Genomic DNA, 14070 nt, shown 5'->3' on the forward strand with positions numbered 1-14070 from the left:
AAGATGTTGGGGGCACTGAGCAGGATCCCTCCTGAGGCCTCACGCTTCCCACCCACCAGGGTTGGGGGTTAATGCAATTTAAGGGATTGTGTCAGCGCGGCAGCTGTGACACGGGGAGCCGAGTGTAATCCAGTCCCTGAGCCGCTTCCCGAGGCCGGCTGCCTCGCCACGTGCTGCTGGCTCCTTCCCGCACCCCCGAAATCCCCCCAAACCGAGCGGCTGGCCCAGGCAGGGGGCCCGGTGGCCACCCCTGTGTCCCACAGCTGCTGCCGGCTCTCCCGGTGTCTCCTTTGCCTCGTCCCAGCCCCACAGCACCTGGAAGGCAGAAGTGGGGCACAAGGAAGGGAACAGCCACCCCAGTGAGCCCTAAGCCCCTCGCACCTCTCTGCGGGCTGCGGGGACACTGGGCTTGGTCCCTGTGAGTGGTGCATCCCCAAAATCGGACCCCCATGGGCAGCCATTGGCTCTGCTCCCCCTCACCTCGGCATGCTGCCAGCCAGGGCCACAGGAGGGTCCCCAAGCACTTTTGGGGACATGGAGCATCCCTGACGTGCAGCTGGTGGCTGGGCTGTCCCTGGCGACGGAGCAGCTGAATTATCCCCGTCCCCAGGAGGCTGCCGCCCTGCCAAAAGCCTCTGCCACCCCTCTGCCTGCTTCCCTGTCACAGCGAGTCCCCAGAGCCTGTCCCAGGGGACGGCTGTGCCGTACCCCTGCTGCGGGAGCTGCGCTTCAACCGCTGTTGACATTCCAGCCGCTGAAGGTCACCTGGCCGTGGTCAAACCCCAGCACGACCGGTGCCGCTGGGGCTGGTGAGGAGCACGACAGGCAGAGTGGTCACTGTGCAGGGCATGGGGACACCGGGGGCAGCACGGGCACTGCCAGCCTGGCCACACTGAGGTGACGGGGGCTGCCCGTCCCCGAGGCTCCCTGGGCAGGTCCCAGCAGCTGGCTAGTAAACAGCCCTAAGCGGCTTTTTTTGTCAAAACCCCCTGAATCTCTCCGTTTTTAGGAAAAAGGATGCTGCCAGGCCCGTGGCGGTGCCAGCGTGATGAATACGAGCTGCTGAGAACCAGTCAGTTCTGCTTTTAATTTCTTTATTCCCCTAATTGCATTTAGCCCTGCCAGGGGGACGGGGAAGCTGGGCCCGTGTGTCCCGTACCAGCACCTCCCTCCTGGGACACCAGCCCTGGGGCAGCACATCTGACCCACGCCAGCCTGTGCCATGTCCGACCCACGCCAGCCTGTGCCATGTCTGCCCCACACCAGCCTGTGCCACGTCTGACCCACGCCAGCCTGTGCCATGTCTGACCCACGCCAGCCTGTGCCACATCTGACCCACGCCAGCCTGTGCCACGTCTGACCCACACCAGCCTGTGCCACGTCCGACTCACGCCAGCCTGTGTCACGTCTGACCCACACCAGCCTGTGCCACGTCCGACCCACGCCAGCCTGTGTGTGTGACCTGAACCCCCAAACTGTCCCAGGCAGTGTCAAACACCCCCCGGCAGCGGGAGCACAGGAACCGCGGCTGGAGCCTGCGCTGGCAGCCCCAAAATGCTTCTCTCTGCGCTGGTGACCGGCCGGCGGCTCTCGGCAGCTCCACCTGCCCTCGGGTGCTTTCTAGCACAAAGGAGGCTGTAAATTCCAAATTTAGGAGGCACTCATAGACACACCAAGTCCTGCAGCCAGGACTTTGGTTCTACTAAGGCATTAACAGGTCCCGACAACTTCTCTCATCATTGCTCTGTTTATTGATGCCACCGTCCAACACGAGATCCGACGCCGGCTCCTGCACGGCACCAGGAGCCTGGTGTGCGCCGCGGGGAGCTGGCGTCACCGCCACGGCCCTTCGGCTGCACCGGCGCAGCCACAGCCCAGCGCCGGGACCCGGGACTGTGGAGAGCCGAGCCGTGGAGACGAGAGCTCAAACCCACAGCGAGGAGACCGACCCACCGCTGCTCCAGCCACAGCGGCACAGCGAGGGACCCCGGACGGTCCCCGTGGGCAGCCCCGACCTGGCTGAGGCTTTTCCAGAGCCAGCCCAGGACCTGCTCCTGTGTCCGGGGCAGGATCCCGCTGCTCTCACCGCCGGGAGCGCGCGGTTGATGCCACCAGCGAGGCCGAGGGCTGCCCGCGCGTTTCAGAGCGAGCAGAAGAGCAGTTAAACACGGCGACGTCCTGTGCGCAGGTACATCGTGACCCCGCGGCTACAAACCGGTCGGCGGTGCCATGGGTGCAGCTCTCATAGTGGCAGGAGCGCCGCCGCTCGCCGGGAAGACGTCTGCCGCCGCGGAAGGATGAAGCGCTAGACATGAGTGTTTGGAGGAGCCTTGCTGATGGGGTCCTACCAGAAAAAGATTCTTTTACTGCAACTAGTATTTTATTCTATAATCCACGAGTGCATCACAGCCCCGAGAGCCGGGCAGGCACCTATCAGCGCTTCGATTCTAGACACGCGGAGAACTTCCTCGCCACCCGGATCTGGTTCGTACTCACCTCCCCGGCTCCTTGGCACACGCACCGCGGAGCGGCCGCCGCGTCCAGCCCCGGGAGCCGCGCCGAGGCAGCGTCTCCGCGCAGCTCCCGCAGAACTGACTGTGCCGGAATCGGCCCACAGAGCATCGGAACAAACCAAAAAATATCTCGGCGATCCTAAGTTTGCTTATCAAATAAAAAGTTCCTCCACATTTATTAAAAAAAAAAACCCCAAACAGTAGATTGAAAAAGCAGTTTTGAGTCCTACTCCGGCAAAACACCCTGTACAGGTTGTTTTTGTTGTCGGTTTGTTTGCCTTTTTTTGTGGCTTTTTTTTTTTTTTGATGGTGAGGATTCCCCCTAAATCAGCTGCTTCTGTTAATTTTATATATATAGAACCTTTGAACTTTGCCGCGCGTAGCTTGCTTTAATTAATTAATTTATTTCCAATCAACCTAGCCGTCTCCAACCAGAGCAGCGGCGCTACCACACAAAGCTTCCTTGATGTCCATGCCCTGAGCCGGGGGTGAGGGGTCGGGGGAGATGGAGGGGGAGATGAACTGAGGAGGAGGAGGAGGAGGAGGAGGAGGAGGAGGAGGAGGGCTGGAGGGATGGATGGAGGGAGGAAGGGGAGGGAGAGGAAGCCGTGGGCAGCTCCTCACTCTCCCATGTGCGTCCTCAGGTGGTACTTGAGCGACTGCTTGTAGCGGAAGCACTTGGTGCACTCGGTGCAGGGGTAGGGCCGCTCGCCGGTGTGCGCCCGCTGGTGCTCCAGGAGGTGGTGCTTCTGGGTGAAGTTCTTGCCGCACTCGCTGCAGTGGTAGGGCCGCTCGCCCGTGTGGATGCGCTGGTGCTCCAGGAGGTGGTGTTTGCGGATAAAGCCCTTCCCGCAGACGGCGCAGGCGTGCGGGCGCTCCCGCGTGTGGATGCGGTAATGGTTGGTGAGCTTGGACTTCTCGCTGAAGGTCTTCTCGCACTGGCTGCACTGGTAGGGCCGCTCGCCGGTGTGAGTCCGCTGGTGCCGCAGGAGGTGGGAGGGCCGGGTGAAGTTCTTCCCGCACTGGGGGCAGAGAAAAGCCATCTCGTTCTTGCCGGCGTGGATCCGCTGGTGCATGATGAGGCTGATCTGCAGGCGAAAGCTCCTCCGGCACTCGCCGCAGGTGAAGGGCCGCTCCCCGACGTGGGTGATCTGGTGCTTGCTGAGGCTCGACTTGTGGCTGAAGCTGCTCTCGCACTCGGAGCACTTGTAGGGCTTCCCCGGCGGCGGCGGCCGCGCCTGGGGCTTGAGGCCGTGCTCGGGGCGCCGCGGGACCCCCACGCCGCGGCGCGTGTGGCTGCGCTGGTGCAGCAGGAACTGCTGCTTGTTGCGGAAGCTGAGGTCGCACTCGTGGCACTCGTAGGGCCCTTCCTTGAGGTGGTTGCGCTGGTGGATCATGAAGTTGATCTTGAGCATGAAGCTCTTGCCGCACTCGGGGCAGATGTAGGGTCTCTCCCTGGTGCGGTTCCGCTGCTGGGCGAGGGCCGGTTTCATCTCGCCGGGGTCCCTCTCGCAGGCTGCGGGTTTCCCCACGCGCGCGGCCGCCAGGCTCCGCGGCGGCGCTTTGGAGCTGCGCTGCGGCTCGCGGCCCAGCCCGGGCTCGTGGCCGGGGAACGGCGGCGGCTCGCTCCTGCCCGAGAACATGGCGCACGGCTCCAGGGTGTCGGGGTCGTCTTCCTCCTCCTCCTCCTCCTCCGTCTTGATCACGACCCCGTCCTCTGCGGGGGAAAACCGGACCAGCGTTAGGGCCATCGGGTGGCACAGGGCGGCCTCTTATCATAGAATCACAGAAGCATTTTGGTTGGAAAAACCCTCAAGCTCAACGAGTCCAAACGTTCCCCACCCCGGCACTGCCCCATGTCCTGAGAACCTCGTGTCCGTCTGTCCAGCCCTCCAGGGCTGGTGACTCCAGCACTGCCCTGGGCAGCCTGTTCCAATGCCCCACAGCCCTCTGGGGAAGAAATTGTTCTCCAGATCCAACCTCAACCTCCTCTGGCGCAACCTGAGGCCATTATATTACACACCTGGCTGGTGCTACAGAAACATCTGCATGGGCTTCTGCAGCTGTTCGCACCCACCTGCTCTGCGCGGCCGCGCAGACGTGAGCATGTCCCATCGCAGAGGCAAGGCGAGCCCTGCACCCCCAAACGGGGAGGACAGACAAACTGCCTGCTGGACAGACTAATTCATAGCATGAGCTGAGACCTGCCTGCCAAAAGGTTTTGCAGTTGCATGATGCTACAAGACAAGAGGGTGGGACAAAAGCGCCATGGATTTGCAAGGGCTCGGGCAGCTGAGTGGTTTCGGAGCAGCTCCATCTGCTGCCGTTTCGCTGGGTTACAGCAACGCTCCCTGCAGCCGGCACGGCACCGCTCGACGGGAACGCGGCACGGGGCTGCTGGCCGCCCCTCTGCTTCCCAGACAACGTGCCCAGCCAGGGACTGTGACTGTCACTGTCCCTGTCCCTGCCACGGCCTGTCCCTGTGCCTCGGCGTCCCCACAACAGGGCATGGGGAGAACCCCCATTCTTGCCAGAGGCAAACAGTGGTGGGACAGACGGACGTGCATCAGGGTCCCCCCGCGTGTCACCCATGTCGGAGCTGACCTGGTGTCTTTGTTTGGTGACACCAGCCCCAGCAGGGCCACGCGCAGCAGGACACGAGGAAAGGCCCGTGGTGGGTCCCCTGCGCGTCACCCCGCGCTGGACTTTGAGCCGGACCCATGTGCTTTCCTAGGAAGAGCAGCCGCGCTTTCCCTGGCCGCACCAAAGCCACGGCTCTGTCCCCTCAGCGGGGAAAACCCACGTTCCCAGGCGCTCGCAGCAAGGAGCTTGCCCTGCATGGACCCGGGGCTACCGCTGCTCGAGCTGTGGCCACCAGCGCCCGCAGCTCCGGCTCAGCCTGCCAGCCGGGTCCCGTGCGGCAGCCGACGTGCCGGCTCTCAAATGCTGGTGGCTTGGCCGCTTTCCTTTGGAAAACCGTCAGGAGAGCACAGGATCCTGAGATGGGTTGAGGAGGAGCTCAAGAGCCTGAGCCTGTCTCTCGGTTTGTGTTACACCATTGCAAACCCGTCAGAACACAAGGAACCCGCCGTTCCCACCAGCGCATCTCCCTGCTTTGCTATTGAAAACACGTCTGTAGGACCTGGCCCGTACGTGTGCCCAGCTAGGGAGTCCTCAGACAGGATCCTGCCCGCTGCAGCGCTGGGATTCTGGCAGCAGGGGCTCACTGGGGCACGTCTTTTCTCTGTCTCCATGTGTAACAAGGGCTTTTCACCCCCGTGGAGGACGTGGCCGCTGCTCCTCACTCTGGAGCAGGTCAGAGACCACGTTCTGATGTCCACCACACGTGTGCTGCCTCCTCCTCCAAGCCTCAGGTCTCACAGCTACTCCTGAGGGTGCTGCAGCCAGAAACCTTCCTTCTGGTGCCAGCTCTGGGGGGTTTAACCTTTTTCTCTCATTCCCCAACACTGCCTGACCCACCGCGGCCCCTCCTGGGCCCCCAGCCCCCGTGATGAGCTGCAAGTCTCACCCGTGCAGCTCCCGTGGTGAACAATCACTCTCTGGATCTCGTTGAAATCGGCTCCGTACTCGGAGGAGTCGCCCAGGCTGGTTCCCGGCAGGTCCCTCGGCGGGGACACGGAGCCGTAGGGGCTCTCGCAGGCGGCCTCCTCGTCCGGGCTCTGGAAGCTGCCCTCCGACTGCCCCGACATCCCGCGCAGCTCCGCGTTCTCGGGGCTGTCTTCGGGAAGGAGCTCCTCCGTTTTGATCACAACCCTGATACCAGCTGCAGCAAAGAGAGATTCCCGCCCACCGTCACGCCCTGGAGCCGCCACCAAGAAACCGCTGGCAACAGTCCCCGCCGGCTCCGCTGGTCCCGCAGGGGGTTCACTGGCTCGGACGCTTCTGCTCCCCCTTCAGCCACCCCTGCCCCACCGCTGCCTCTCGCTCGGGATCCCCCGCAGGCACAGGCTCTTGGCGCCTGCAGCCCAGCACCCCGCACCCCGGGCACAGCGCTGCGCTGGAGCCCCCTGCGAGCAGCAGGCCATTCTTCTCCTCCCGGTGGTCCCCATTGAACTTCATGACCCTCATGACCAAGAGCACAAGGTTGGAGCGACCCCATGTCTGCAGCCTGAGCCAGAGACCCGCAGTGGAGTCCATCCCTTCTAGGACACCTTATCTCCCCACCAGCCCCCCTTATCTCAGAGGAGTCGCTGCGGGATTTGGGGTCCCTGAAGAAACCCCTCAGCACCGCGGGTCCCTGCACACAGGACGGGTGCAGCCGTCCTGCCCGGGGAAGATGCTCCAAGGACAAACCCGGGCACCTCCCGCACAACCAGAGAGGCTGAGGGGCATGTCTGGGGTTTTCCCAACGGGCCCCGATTCCCCTTTCTTGCCGGGCACACCGGCTCCCCGAGGACCCGCTCTGGTTGCAGACGTTTCCCTCGCCGACAGTGCCCAGCTCTGCGGGCTCCGCTTGCCCTGGTTTATATGCTGCGCTGTACCTGGACGTCACATCTCTCATCAGCCAAACCTGCAGGGCTCCCCCTGACAGCCTCCCCGGGCACAGCGCCTGGAGGCACCTGCTGCAGCCCCGGGGCCGCAGCGCTCCCGAACGCGACCCGTCTCACCTGCGGTGGCATCGGTCATGATCTCGCTCTCCTCCAAGTCCTGCTCGGTCCTGCCCCGCGGCTCCTCTCCTTGCTCAACCTGAGACAGAACGCCAGGTTTGGAAATTGCATAGTCTGTTGAGAGACAGAGGGATGGAGGGATTAGTGCACAGGAAATTGGAATGTTGGCTTCTACATCCCCCCAGCGCCCGGGGGAAAAGGGGGAAGACACTTGGGAACACGAACAGAGGGGCTGCGGGCAGAAAAGCGGGTGCTGCGGGCGGGGGGACCCCTGGAGCAGAGATTCGCGGAGCAGGAGCCGAGGTGCCGCACACAGCGGAGCCGCCTTCCAGCAGACACCCAACCTGCGTGTTTTTCTGGCGGGGCTTTAGAACTTCTCGGTCAAAGCCCTGGCTCTCCTGAAGCCACAAGCACTTCACCTCTGGCCCCAGCAGAGCCAGAGTTTCCCCTGCGGCCTCTGCAGGAAATACCCCAAAGGAGCGAAGCTCAGACCCCATCGGACAACGTTCCCCGCCACAAAGGTTTCCTCTGCAGGGCAGCGTGGGCTGGTACCCTCTGCAGACCCAGGAGAGGACGGGGAGCCCTTCCAAGAGCCACGGCCGGGCAAGGGGCTGCTGTTTCACCCACTAACTCCGGCTGCAAGGCACTTTGGGAGCTCTGCAACCTCCTATGCTCTCAATTCTCCATGTAAAATGAAGCATCTGAGTCTCAAGAGGATCTTTGAGGAGTCAGGAGGTGCCCAAACCCACGGGCAGCCAGGACCCCTGGAGAACCCACCGTCCTTACCCAGGGAGATGAGCGACTCGTAGTTCCCCTTCATCACGTTCTTGTAGAGCTCCTTCTGCCACTCCTCCAGCTTCTCCCATTCCTTGGCGTTGAAGTAGACGGACACGTCGTCGAACGTCACCGGCACCTGCGACCACAAGGAGCACCGGGGCTGTCGCGGCCGCCTCCCTCCCCCGGAGCCCGCGCGTTATCTCCAGCGCGAGCAGCTCGCGTCAGGCTCCAGCTGCTTCAAGGCCACCAACAAGTTGGGTTTTATATTTAAAACAACTCCCGAACACGTATTTCTATGAGATCAAAGGTCTCAGGCACGCGGCCAGCTCCTGGTGATGAGCCCAAACCGCGATTTCCCCAAACGACACCAACCTCCTGCTCCGGGTCCCGCACCAGCAGCGCTGACCGGGCTTGGTCCCTGGAGGGAGCGCGAAGGAGATAAAATCGGGCGCTAGGGCTGGATCTCATCTCTATTGATGAGCTGACATAAAACCCCAGATTCAGGTACCCCAGAACTCGGGGGAAAGCCCTCCCCAGGCTGAGGGGCTCCCCGTTCTGCTCAGTTACTGCGTGCCAAGTGGCTGGGAGCAGCCTGCCTGCTTCGAGTCTGTTTGCCGAGTGATAATCTCTAGGGATAAATTCAGGATGCGCGAGCTGGGCTTTGCTCAGCTTCTGCTCCCTGATTCACTAAGGGGTGTCAGGGTGCGAACCCTGCTCCTCCAGACCCCTCCGCTCTCTGCGATGAAGCGGCGATGTTGGCTTTGCCGTGTCCCGTCTGCAAACCTTTCAGTGAGGGCGATGTGGAAAGGAGGTATGAGCCCCATGTTGATGGTGGGCTCCTCCTGCCGCTCGGCTCAGCCCAACTGCGAGTGCAGGGAGCTTGTCACATCCCCCTAAATCCCAGAGGTTCTGCTTGCCCCTTCCCCAGCCCACGAGACCCCCAGGGCAGCACCAGGGTGGCAAAAAAGAACCATCAAATCTGCAGGGTTTCTCTCTCAATAAATAGAGTAAATCGCTCCCGGGGTGCACAGTGTGGTGATGCAGAACAGAAACCTCCGGCCAGAGGATGGGGGGACGTCCCCTCGGGTCCATCTACCACTGCAGGAGATGCCGGGAAGACACGAGTGGCAGCTCTGCTGCCTCCGGCTCCAGTGACAAGTGACCCCACCTGCACCAGGGCTGTCCCTGCTCACCCACATCTCCCCGTCCTGCTCCCCACGGGTGCATTTCGGGTGCAGACCCAGGACATCGTTACCTTGGGGACTTCCCCCTTCCTGCCCGGTGGCAGCCGCAGGATCCAGAAGTTTCTGTTCTTCAGCAGGTTCTCCATGTTCTCCAGGCGCCGCTGGAGCAGCCCGTACTCCTGGATGAGGGTGCCCAGCGCCGCGCACTTGCTCTCCAGCTGGTTTCCCAGCTCCGCCGCCGTCTTCTCACAGTCGATCAGCTTCTTCTCGGCCATCCCCGTCCGACCCTCCAGGTCGAGCAGGCGGGTGGAGTGCGAGTCCACCTTCCTCTCCACCGCCTGCACGGCCGCCACCACCGTCAGGGACAGCTCGGCCGTCTGCGTCTCCCGCTCCGAGGTGCGCTCGGGCCGCGGGGGCGAGGGGCAGCGCGGCGGCAGCACCGGCTCCTGCGGGCACACGTTGGGGGTCAGGGCACCCCCGGGGACACCCGAGGGGCAGGGATGTCCCCGCGTCCCTGCTGGGGTGAGTGTCCCACAGCCCCGGCACCGCGGGCGATGCCGGGGAGGTGACAGGGGACAGCAGAGCCCCGTTGCCATGGGCACGGAGATGGGACACCCCGGGGAGCCTGTCAGGACAAGGACGCCCCGTCGCCATGGGGACCGGGCGGTGACACGGGCAGGGGGGCGGCCTGTCAGTGGGAGCGGGCTCTGTCACCGGGAGCGGGGGCTCGTCACTGGGGAGGGGGGCTCTGTCACCGGGAGAGGGGGCTCGTCACTGGGGAGGGGGGCTCTGCCACCGGGAGCGGGGGGTCTGTCCCCGGGGAGGGGGGCTCTGCCATCGGCAGCGGGGGCTCGTCACTGGGGACGGGGGCTCTGTCACCGGCAGCGGGGGCTCCGTCACTGGGGAGGGGGGCTCTGCCACCGGGAGCGGGGGCTCCGTCACTGGGGAGGGGGGCTCTGCCACCGGGAGCGGGGGGTCTGTCCCCGGGGAGGGGGGCTCTGCCACCGGGAGCGGGGGCTCGTCACTGGGGAGGGGGGCTCTGTCACCGGCAGCGGGGGCTCGTCACTGGGGACGGGGGCTCTGTCACCGGCAGCGGGGGCTCCGTCACTGGGGAGGGGGGCTCTGCCACCGGGAGCGGGGGGTCTGTCCCCGGGGCGGGGGGCTCTGCCACCGGCAGCGGGGCTCTGTCTCGGGGGCGGCGGGCGGCTCTCCCCGACCCGCAGGGCCCGGCCGCCGGGGCGGGGGGCGCGGCGGGACGGGCAGGCCCGGGCCCCGACGGCAGCTCGGGCGCCGCCGGCCGCAGAGGCCCGGCCCGGCCTGGCCCGGGCGCGCCGCCCCCCCGGGGCTGCCCGCGCCGCCGCCGGCGCTGCCCGGCCCTGCCCGTCCCCCCGGGGGGGCGGCCGCGGCCCCGCTGGCTGACAGCCCCCGCCGGCCCCCTCGGCCCCCGCCCGCCGCCTCCCGCCGCGGCCCCGACGGCGCGGCCCGCCCCGACGTGCGGCCCTCGGGCGCCGGGCCGGGCCGCGACCCGCGGCGGGCGGGCGGGGCGCGGCGGCGGGCGTCCTTACCTGAGCGGGAGCCCCCTCGGCCATGGCCCTTTGTTCCCTGCCCGGGGCCCCGGGGGCCGCGGCCGGGAGGATCCAGCGCCCGCTCGCTGCTTCACCTCCGCCCGCCGCCGGGCATCGGGCTGGGCCCGGGGTGGCGCGGCGCGGCGGGGCGGGGGCGCGGCGGGGCGGTGCGGCGGGGCGGGGCGCGGCCCGGCCCGACCCGGCCGGGGGAGGGAGGGGAACGGGGCCGGGGGGCGGGGGGGGGGAGCGGCGGCGAGAGACCGAGCGCGGCTCCGGGTCCCGGCTCCGCCGCTCCGCGCTGGGCGCTCCGGCCCCGCCGCTGCCCCGCCGAGCCGGCAGGGGGCGGGCGGGCCACCGCCGCCGCGCGCGGGCCGCGCCGGGGGCCGCGCCGGGCGGGGCGGAGCGGAGCGGGACACCCGCCGCCACCGAGCGCCCCCTGCCGCACCGACGGCATCACCGCGCCACCGTCGGGGCCCCCCCGCCGGCACCGCCCGGCCCCGCCGCGCGGGAACTCACCGGGGAGCGGGGCGGGGTGTCCGGGATCGGGCCCGCGGGGCTGCGAGAGGAACTGGGGGGACTGGGAGAAACTGGGGGGCACTGGGGAAAGGCGGGGGGGGGAGGGAGCAGCGAGGGGCCGGGGGAACTGGGGAGGACTGGGGGGAACTGGAGAGGCACTGGGGCAACTGGGGAGGATGGGGGGGGACTGGAGAGGAATTGGGGCAACTGGGGAGGATGGGAGGGAACTGGACAGGAATTGGGGCAACTGGGGAGGATGCGGGGGGACTGGAGAGGCACTGGGGCAACTGGGGAGGACAAGGAGGAACTGGAGAGGCACTGGGGAGGACTGGGGGGAACTGGAGAGGCACTGGGGCAACTGGGGAGGACGGGGAGGAACTGGAGAGGCACTGGGGAGGACTAGGGGGAACTGGGGAAGATTTGGGGTAACTGGTGGGAGATGGAAGGTTACTGGAGAAGAACTGGGGGTGACTGGGGAGAACTGGAGAGGGACTGGGTGTAACTGGGGGAAATGGGGAGGTGCTGTCAGTAACTGGGAAGGGGCTGGGGAAAGTGGGGATGAGCTGCAGGTGACTGGAGAGGGACTGGGGGCCACTGGAGGGGCCAGAACTGCGGGGAGACTGGGGGGAACTGGAGGAGCTGGGGGAACTGGGGAGGGACTGGAGGTAACTGGTGAGAGATGGAGGTTTACTGGAGGGGAACTGGGGGTAACTGGAGGGGCTGGGGGACGTGGGGAGGAACTGGCAGGGACTGCAGAGGAGCTTGGGGAGGCTGGAGGGAACTGGGGAGAGAATGGGGGAACTGGAGAAGGACTGGGAGAACTGGAGGAACTGGGAGAACTGGGGAAGGACCAGGGGCAACTGGGGAGGGGCTGGGGGAGAATGGAGAGGGGCTGCAGTTAACTGGAGAGGGTCTGGGAGTAACTGGGGCAGCCGCAGGGGGAACTGACTGGGGAGGCTGGAGCTGTTCTCGGGGTAACTGGGGAGAGACTGGGGAGGCTGGAGCTGTTCTAGGGGTAACTGGGGAGAGACTGGGGAGGCTGGAGCTGTTCTAGGGGTAACTGGGGAGAGACTGGGGAGGCTGGAGCTGTTCTAGAGGTAACTGGGGAAAGACTGGGGAGGCTGGAGCTGTTCTAGGGGTAACTGGGCTGACTGGGGAGGCTGGAGCTGTTCTAGGGGTAACTGGGGAGAGACTGGGGAGGCTGGAGCTGTTCTAGGGGTAACTGGGCTGACTGGGGAGGCTGAAGCTGTTCTAGGGGTAACTGGGGAGAGACTGGGGAGGCTGGAGCTGTTGTAGGGGTGACTGGGCTGACTGGGGAGACTGGAGCAGTTCTAGGGGTAACTGGGCTGATTGGGGAGGCTGGAGCTGCTCTAGGGGTAACTGGGCTGACTGGGAGGACTGAGGGGTGACTGACAGGACAACTGGGCGGGACTGAGGGGGAGCTGAGGAAACTGGGGGGGCTGTACGGGGTAACTGGGGAGGGACTGGGCAGACTGGGGATGACGCGGGGTCCGGGCACCGGGGGCAGACTGGAGGGGACTGTGGAGACACGGGGGGCCCGGCAGGAGCCGGGGTCAGGCCAGGGGGCCCGGGGGGGTCCCGGGGGTCCCCCTGCCCGCCCCGTCGGGCGCCGCCATGGCCGGGGCTGCGCGAGCGCCCCCTGCCGGCCCCGCCCCCGCCCGGCGGCCCCGCGGGCCCGTGAAATGGCGGCCGGAGGGCGGGGTCGCTATGGAGACCGACACCCACCCCCCCACCTCGGACCGGCCCCCGCCCCCGCCGGACCGGGCTGCCGGGCTCCGCGGAGACGCACCGACTGTCCGACCCCCCGTCCTGCCTCATCCCGTCCCGTTCGGTCACGGTCCGTCCTGCGCCGTCCTGTACCGCCCCGTCCATCCTCTCGCATCTGTCCTGTACCGCCCCGTCCATCCTGTCACATCTGTCCTGTCCCATCCCATCCATCCTGTCACATCTGCCCTGTCCTGTCCCATCCATCCTGTCACATCTGTCCTGTCCCATCCCATCCATCCTGTCACATCTGCCCTGTCCTGTCCCATCCATCCTGTCACATCTGCCCTGTCCTGTCCCATCCATCCTGTCACATCTGTCCTGTCCCATCCCATCCATCCTGCCACATCTGCTCTGTCCTGTCCCATCCACGCTGTCCCATTGCACCCTGTCCTGTCCCATCACACCCTGTTCTGTCCCATCCATGCTGTCCCATTCCATTCTCCCTGTCCCATCCCACCCCATCCTGTCATGTCCTGTCCAGTCTTCTTGTGTCCCCTCCTGTCCATCGCAGCACATCCTGTCCCGTCTTGTCCCACCCCGTCCTGGCTCAGCCCACCCAGTCCTGTTCTGTCCTGTCCCACTGCACCCTGTCCCATCCCATTCCATCCTGTCCCCTTCCATCCTGTCATATCCTGTCTAGTCTTGTTGTGTCCCACCCTGTCCATCCCATCTGTGCCCTTCTGTCCCATCCGTTGCATCCAGTTCCATCCTGTCCCACCCCATCCTGCCCTGTCCCATCCCATCCACCTTGCCCCATCCCCACCCAATCCCACCCGTCCATCCCATCCCATCCATCTTGTCACATCCCATTTCATCTTATCCCCACCCAATCCCACCCTGTCCATCCTTTCCCACCCCATTCCATCCCCTCCACGCTGTCCCATGTCATCTCATCCCATCCCCACTCAATCCCACCCCACGCCATCCCGTCCCTTGCGTTGTGTCCCCCCGTCCCTCCCGGTGCAGCCGTGTCCCCTGCGCAGCCCCAGCCGCAGCCCGTGCGTGGCAGCAGCTCCTCCAGCCTTGCTCCTGGTCCTGACCTTGGGGACCCCCGGCATGGGGTGACAATGGGGGGAAGAGGGTGACACGGAGCACGGGA

At 65.7% G+C, this 14070-nt stretch overlaps 1 protein-coding gene across 1 annotated transcript; it reads right to left on the reverse strand.

The window, feature by feature from the left end:
• Positions 1-2174: 2174 nt before the first annotated feature.
• On the reverse strand, positions 2175-10792 carry LOC308038294 (zinc finger protein 398-like). Its single transcript, XM_080340673.1, has 6 exons — positions 10668-10792; positions 9174-9548; positions 7928-8054; positions 7142-7255; positions 6043-6297; positions 2175-2344 (listed from the first exon to the last, which is right to left on the reverse strand). Exons 1-6 carry the CDS (start codon positions 10689-10691, stop codon positions 2208-2210), a joined length of 1032 nt encoding a protein of 343 aa, XP_080196799.1. The 5' UTR covers positions 10692-10792; the 3' UTR covers positions 2175-2207.
• Between the last annotated feature and the right edge of the window lie 3278 nt (positions 10793-14070).

This window comes from Nesoenas mayeri, assembly GCF_963082525.1.
Source record: "Nesoenas mayeri genome assembly, chromosome: 2".
Taxonomy (NCBI): domain Eukaryota; kingdom Metazoa; phylum Chordata; class Aves; order Columbiformes; family Columbidae; genus Nesoenas; species Nesoenas mayeri.